Here is an 8,129-nt window from a genome sequence, read left to right as displayed (position 1 = left end):
GTATACCTAACAAGATTGGTTTGGATAGTTTGGCATGCCAATAGGGTATTGTTTTAGCAGTACTGCGAAAGGCTTTATGCCTGTATTCATGGCTTTATGCCCGTATTCATGGCTTTTATGCCCGTATGCATGGCTTTTATGCCCGATTATGTGATATCATGGCTTTTTAGCCATATTGACTGCATACATGGTTGACGTTCTGCGTCCCATGGTATGACGGCCCGAGGCACCGCGGTGTCCAGTGCCAACGACCCGTTATCGATCGATCGTCTAGTATAGGTTACTTGGGCAGTCAATTAAAGTATTATTCAATTCAGGCAGCTAAGTTAAGTTAAGTATAATGAAAATCCAGTACAATTAAATTAAGTATTGAATAAATAAGCAAAAGAGATTAGCAAAAGAAACATAACAAAAATATAAATTGTAGAACCGTACAGACTTAAAATACAATACAGATAGAATAAATTATATACCTGCTTGTATTACTAAAAAGTTATAAACTAAGCACTTCCAAAGAGGAACAAACTAGTATATAAGATCGTTGATACTAGAAATACCATACCAAATTAAATTGATTCTTGAGTATCTGAATTATCATTTATTTCTTTCTTTACTTGTATATATTATTTCTGGTTATATTATTGCACCACTAAGCAGAAATGCTTAGCGCGATGGAATTGCTTCCTCGCAGTCTTGAAAAGTAAAACCAGTGGTATCATTGAGATTTTTGAAGTCCAGATCTGCAGAAGTATCAGAAGAGTTCAAGATTGTCACCTCCTCAGCAATGCATGTAGATAGGGCTCATTTTATACATGTTATGTATATTGTTCATTCCTAGCACATTGTAAATTATTTGTATATCTTGTATAAAATAAACTCATGTAATTAACCTATGAATTATAGAAGCTATTCAAAGTAAGTATTTTAGTATGTGAATTGAATTTGAGTTATAATGAGATTATACTTGTGAATATTGAGATATTGAAAATCTAATGAGATTTCTGAGAAATCTGGATACTGCATTGAGATACATTATGTTTGAAAATTTTTGAGACTATTAAGTTTGAGAAATTGAGTATATATTGAAATTGTCTTTGGCAGGTTCAGAAGAACTGTTAGTCCAAATTACAGCCGACACTTTGTCGGATTATCGTTAAAATTTTTGAAATTTCCAACTTAGTTAGATTTTGATAAAAGTAAAAATAGCCTAAATCTTCAATAAAGTTTTTGAATAAATAAATCAAGGACTGTAATGAAATCAGATAAAATAGAGTGCTCCGGCACACTGAGTGGCATAACTTGCTCGGCTACACTGTAGTCGGGTAAGGGGTGTCACAGAATGGCTGCTATAACTGATGGCAGCTATTGGCATTGTTGGCTGCGAGTCTAGCTCGCTTGTTGAGAGATGACGAGGCTGGATAAGTTGTGGGGCTGTCAATTTGCATTAGAGACGAGGGGGTAAGGGAATTGATCTGGATGAGAGACGATTTGGATGAAGAGCCGAGTAAAGTGAGCTAGTATAAGGGCACGGGAGTGTTGCGGCACTGGTAGTGGGCAGGCATTAATAGCTATTTGTAATACCCCTATTTGTATAGCTAGGTATATTTCACTGTTCCGGTGACCGGAGTCGGTCCGGACAATTAAGGGGATTAGGACCACACTTAAGACAACTAGAGAAACCATAAACACAAATAATTAGTAATGTTCAATTAATTAAGTATAAATAAGAAAAATAGAACATAAGAAGTTAAACGAGCCGAAAGTCACAGCGATGGGTGACCTCCTCGGGAACGACTGTGAAGTCGTTTTAAACTCAAATTTCGAATCGTAAAAAGTGACGCTGCGGTCCTTAGGACCCTTATAAACACAGTGGAAAAGAGAAAATCACGAAAAAGAACTGTTAAGCCAGTCAAATAATTAGGTCAGGGAGCCAGAAGAAATATGGAATTAATTGCAAACCGGGATGAACCGGCGAGGGGCAATTTGACAATTGCCCACGAGTGACTCGACCTAATCACAAATAAAATTGGACAAAAGAAAATTTCGGAATCAAGAATTAAATTAAAGAACTAATAGAAAAATAAATAGAAAAAAAAAGGAAATGGAAAAATGGAAAAGTCAAAAGGTGATGACATCATGTATGACCTCATGCATGATGCTATAAAGAATATAATTAATTTATTTATTTATTTACATTTTTGGTCTTCCATAAGACTTAAAAATTCATAAAAAAAAAGAAAATCATTTCTTCTTCTTCAAAAAACGTTTTTATCTTTCTCTCACTTTTCTCTCCCAAGGTTCCTCCATTAGCAAGCTTTTAAAGCTTGAAAAACTTAGTTCTTCCCCATAAATTTCAACCGTAAACCCTAAAAAGCTTCCAATCTACACTAGAAAAGAAGATTGAGGGAGAAGAATAAAGAAGAAAGTGAAAGAATTGGTGGATTGTAAATCAAAGAATTAAGGTTAGTGTTCTTCTTCATTTTCTCTTTGAATCTATGTTTAAGTAGTTAAGTTATGCTTGTAAATAAACTTAAAATGGAAAGAAAATTTGTTGAGGAATTATATAGAATTTTGGACAGCTAGGGTTTGGTTGGACAAAGTATAAATTTGTTTGAGCTAAACATGTTGGAAGCTTAATTGAGTTAAGGGAGTATGCTTATAAGTGTTTAATTAGCTAAATGCAACAAATGACATGAATTAGGGTTTTGAACTTAGGGTTTGTGAACAAAAAATGCAAGAAATGAGTAAATGGCATGTTTTACCTATTGTGAACTGAAAAATGATCAATTGTGACCAAATAAGTTGTGTTTGAATTATTAGAAGTGAAGCTAATTGAGATTTTGTGTTTGTAAATTTAATAGTGAATTTAAATTAAATATTTAAAATGCAATGTGCATGAGTTTATGAAATGTTTTGAGTTATTAATTTTTGATTTGAAATTTGGATTTTGAGTTGAAGTGTTGCCATTGTTGTTGATTTGAAATTTGGTGGTTGCAAATGAAGTTGTGATTGAGAAAAATATTGGGAGTGTTTTATTTTCAGGTTTTGAAGAACTGTTTTATCAAAATATGACGCAGATCACTGAAATTTTTGTAAAAATTGCGGAAATCTTAAATATCCAAAAATTTGATTTATGTTTGGACTTTAAATAAATGTTTTTAATATTTGAAAAAAATTTTACCCACCAATTCCAAAATGAACGAAAATTGTTTTAAAATCCCTTGTAGTATATTTAATGGGTTACCGGTAGGTGAAGTACAGTAATTCATTATGTGTACTACGAGAACATGTTACATCTTACGAGGAGTAGGGTGTGACACTATTAGTCAAGTTGTTTATATACTACTCTAAAGTTGAATTCGATAAAAAATATATGTTAAATGTAAAATTAATGATATAAATCTTTTCATGAATTATTCTTTTAATCTCTTTATGAAAGTATTTAAATAAAATATTGATTGTGTTATTTTTATAGCATTAAAATTTAATTAAATAAAATAAAATTTCATATAAATCTTAAGTATTTAATCAAGATTATATTACTATCTTAAAAATTAAAACACAAAAATTTTAAAAATTATTATATCTAAAATTTTTAAATATTATGAAGATTAAATAAAAAATATTTGAATTAAGTTTTAACGTTCTATGTTAAAAACATGGACTGAAGAAATTTTCTTTTTTTTTTTTATTAGAGCACTACTTTTAAAAGATAATTTTATGTGTTGAAATATCTCTCTTTAGCCAATAATTTTGTGTGTTTAGCACTTCTCTCCAATTTTATATTATTGATAATCTTTGAGCATTTCTCTCCAATCTCTTTATTATTAATATTCTTTTTATTAATGATATTTTTATATTTTTTCTATTAGAATTTTTATTGGAGTACTTTTTTTTAATAACACCATAATAAATTTGTGTTTAAAGATTTTTCTCATATGCCTATAGGTTACTGTCACAAAAATAAATCTTAAAAAACAAATAACATTTTTATTAAAAAAAAAAAATTAGGTACAACTCAATTGACCATAATATTAATTTATTATATTATTTATATAGCATTAAAGTTTAATTAAATGAAATAAAATTTTATATAAATCTCAACGACTTAGTCAAAATTAAATAATTACTTTAAAATTAAAATATAATAACCTTAAAAATTATTATCTATATAATTTTATAAGATAATATAAAAACTAAATCAATCATATATTTAAATTAGATTTCAACACTGTTAGCGATTCTTTTGGAGAATATTTTATCAACCGTAGAAAGAGTTGCAATGGACGAGGCATTGGGATGTAATCGAGTAGTAATTTCCAAAGAAATGAAGTGTTGAAGCTTGTTAAGGATTTGATGATCGGAGACGAAGGCCATGTAATGGAAGAAAGTAGCAGTAGAGGCAGCTAGTCCCAATGGATCGTCCTCATCCAATTTGAACAATCTGGTGAATGAAGTCCTGCTATCAAGGAATTGATTTCCTTATTTGTGATTTTTTTAATTAAATTTTCATGAATCATGATGATCATTATAATTATGTTAATCTTATTAAAAAAATTTTATTTTGTTGAAAATAAAAAATAAAAAAATTTAAAACTAAACTATTAGGTTTCATTGTTGATTGTATAATAAAACTAAATGATTATAATAAATTATATAATAAAGCTAAATATGTTAAACTACGTCGTTTCATTGTACCAATTTATGCCTTCCCAGTACCCACCGCCAGTGCCGCAACACTCCGACGCCCTTTTCCCGGCTCAGTTTTCTCTCTTACCCAATTAAATAAAAAATTTTCAAATCCACTTGCTTCCTTTGAAAATTTTGAAATCGCTAATCTGTTCCCACTCCAATCGAGCCACTTCATCTGGCAATCATAGCTCTCTGTCGTCGCACGATCCCACGTTTTCCATCGTTGTTTCTTCGTCTCTACTCAGCTTGGCTTATTTCATCAACTCTCTGCTTTTTCAATCGGTAATGATTTATCAACTTTTTTCTTGATTTGCTTGCCATCAATTTTAGGATTTGTTTTAATTTCTTAATGTGTATTTTGTCATTTCAGTGCCTTTTTTGATGGGCTCTATCAAGGGGTTTCTATAGGGATAGATTTATGAAGTGGGACTTGGTAAAAGTCTCAATCTAATCGATGGAAAATTTAGCTGAAGGGAAATTTTATTCCACGGAAGGGAGATGATGAGTTGGTCGAATAGGAGTGTTGTAATTCTGGGTATCTAAGAAATCTGTTTGAAAATCTTTTAGAATTGTCAATATGGTTTCAGGGATTTAGAATGGAACTGGTATTTTTGCAGTTGAATTAGAAATTTTCGAGTTTTTAGCAGTTCCATATATTGTCTAGGGCTTGAAAATTAATAGTTGAATTGTGGTGGATCATTGTTCTGTATGGTATTGTTGGAAGGAAGTTTGTAGTGGAAGAAACAGTTGAGATAAGATTTTTTTGCTGAGTGATTAGAATTCAGATACCGTCCAAAGTAGAATAGAATAGAGGGATTGTACCTAGGTTCCCTAGAGTGTGTATTGCTTTTGTATTTGGGAAAAAAAAAAGGTAACATAAAATGTCCTTGTCTGGAAATGCAGTATTTTAGTGGAAACAAAATATATTGTTTGGACTGCATATGTAACTAAATATAGAAAATATCATATAAAATGCCCTTGTGAAGAGAATTATATCATTCCTAGTGCATTGCCACATATTGAAATTTATGCTTCGATTTTTATGATATTTTTTTATTTATTAGCTTCAAAAAAAAAAAAGAAAAAGCAAGAACAATTACTTAATGCAAAGGTATTCTCAATATTTAAACTTTAAAGAGAGATTATCAATATGGGCTACATGGGAGATGAAATTTTAGGTGGCAGTGGCCTAAATTCCTAGATGTAATCTGAATTCCTATTATATATATTTGTTCAATTTTAGGTAGCAGTGGTCTAAATTCCTAAACAACGGTAACTATGGAACCTGAGCAGAGCAGTGGTGGAGGATTATATGTTCCTGGGAAGCAGAGAGTCGAGTTCAGAGCTCCTCAAAGGAGGTCCCTTTTAGGTATGAGATTTTGTATCCATATAATCTTTGACATGTTATCATTTATGTTTTGAATCTATATAATTCTTCTTCTGAATTGTATTTTTTGCCATTTTTCTGCTGTATTTTCTAATTAATTTTTTTTTAAAATCATGTACTGTGTGATGACACTCAAGTTTGTCTCCATCTTTGCTTTGATTCTACTCTTGAATAAGTAATGAAATCATAATCCCCTTTCATTTTTCTGCTGAATGCTGTAAGCATTCGGGATGAGAAGTCAAGATTGGTTTTCAAATAACAAGGGATGCAATGATGAAGGTGATCCACAGGTTGTTTTCAATGTTTTGGATGCAATGCTTAATGGTAGTTTGGAGCGCTTGAAATCAATGAGGTTAGCTTTTTTATTTTAGATGCTTTTGAGGATGCTATTAGAATTTAATAAAAACTTAAACTAGGACAATTGCCTCATTAGAAATGCGGGATCTATAATTATGAACACAATCTGTATAAAATTTCACCTTGTTCTTTTATTAATTCTTTTATTTTAAATGAGTCCTTATTGGTACTTATTCAAGGATATGATATTCTGTTGTTTTGGGGTTCTTCTATTTTTTTTTTTTTTTTTTTTTTTTTTTTTTTTTCTTTTTGGCAGGGAAGGCATATCATCTATTAAAGCAGGCCTTATAGGACGTGTTATGAATGTCAGTTGTGCAGGATATATAGCTATAATCAGGGATTTATGTTTGGTAGGCAAGTTGGGAGCAGCTCTATGGCTGAGGAGAAAAATGGTACAGAAGGGTTTTGTTCCTGATGTGATAACTCACAATTATTTGGTGAATGGATTATGCAAAACTGGGGACTTGGGGAGTGCTGATTGGCTTATTAGAGAGATGTTAGAAATGGGTCCATCTCCCAATTGTGCTACTTATAACACGTTTATAAAGGGTTATTGTCTTATAAATGATGTTGATAAAGCTCTTTTTATTTTTGCAACTATGAATAATAATGGTATCAGGCCAAATAGGGTTACTTTCAACATACTTGTGCATGCACTCTGCAAGAGAGGCCTTTTGGAGAATGCCAAAAAACTTCTTAGCGAGATATTAGAGGATGATGATGAAAAGAAGAGATCTGATTTAATTACCTCAACCATACTCATGGATGGTTGTATCAAGAATGGAGATATTGTTCAGGCCTTTGGCATTTGGGATACCATGTCCCAAAAGAATACCCTAATGGATGCTATTGCATATAACGTCCTTATCCATGGATTGTGTTTGACTGAAAACATGAAACTTGCATATAGCTACTCTTGTGAAATGCTCAAAAGAGGCTTACTTCCTGATATCTTTACGTATAACACTCTTATATCTGGTCTTTGCAAAGCTGGAAAATTGTATGAGGCTTGTCACATCCATGATGTAATGTTGAGAATGGGAGTTGCGCCTGATCATATATCATACAAAATACTGATTCAGGGGCTATGTGCTCAGGGAGATGTTTTTAGGGCTAATGACTATCTTCATTGTATGTTAAAGAAGTCAATGGTACCAGAGCCTCAAGTGTGGAACCTTATAATTAATGGTTATGGGAGATGTGGAGATCCTGATAATGCATTTGCTATTAGAGGTCAAATGATGTCTTTTGGTGTTTTACCTAATGTATTTACCTACAATGCATTGATTCATGCACATGTAAAAGTACAAAACATTGTTGGTGCAAATTCGCTCAAAAAGGAGATGGTTTGTCATGGTCTTTTCCCTGATGTGGTTACCTACAATCTTTTGATCAGTGCAGCTTGTAATGAGGGGCGCATTCATTTTGCACTTCACTTGTATAATGAAATGTTGGGAAGGGGATATGAACCAGATATGATAACTTACACTGAGCTCATTAAAGGTCATTGTGTGATGGGGAAAATGAATGAGGCAGCGAATCTTTTTTCCAAGTTACAGAATTCTGGTCTTGCAGTTGATCATGTTCCATTTCAGATACTTATCAAGAAGTACTGCATAATGAGGGAGACTGATAGGGCATTTGACCTCTATCAAAAGTGGTTGACAAGGAAAAATGTAGGCAATGACTTTGA

General features: G+C 31.9%; 1 protein-coding gene across 5 annotated transcripts in view; it reads left to right on the top strand.

The window, feature by feature from the left end:
* The first annotated feature begins 4,719 nt into the window (after positions 1-4,719).
* LOC110654432 (pentatricopeptide repeat-containing protein At5g24830) overlaps positions 4,720-8,129 on the top strand; it is a 39,780-nt gene continuing 36,370 nt past the window's right edge. For 2 of the 5 annotated variants that reach the window (XM_058129989.1, XM_058129988.1), the window contains exons 1-4: positions 4,720-4,974; positions 5,936-6,061; positions 6,302-6,431; positions 6,693-8,116. In XM_058129989.1, the coding sequence (XP_057985972.1) occupies positions 5,971-6,061; positions 6,302-6,431; positions 6,693-8,116 (1,645 nt within the window). In that variant the 5' untranslated portion in view covers positions 4,720-4,974; positions 5,936-5,970. Of the gene's footprint in view, positions 4,975-5,934; positions 6,062-6,216; positions 6,432-6,692; positions 8,117-8,129 lie in introns of those variants that run through there. The other 3 variants (XM_058129991.1, XM_058129990.1, XM_058129992.1) reach the window with 3 other exon arrangements.

Source organism: Hevea brasiliensis, chromosome 11 (assembly GCF_030052815.1).
Source record: "Hevea brasiliensis isolate MT/VB/25A 57/8 chromosome 11, ASM3005281v1, whole genome shotgun sequence".
Classification (NCBI taxonomy): Eukaryota; Viridiplantae; Streptophyta; class Magnoliopsida; order Malpighiales; family Euphorbiaceae; genus Hevea; species Hevea brasiliensis.
Note: the sequence above shows the minus strand (reverse complement) of the source record. Positions and strands in the feature narration are given on the sequence as shown.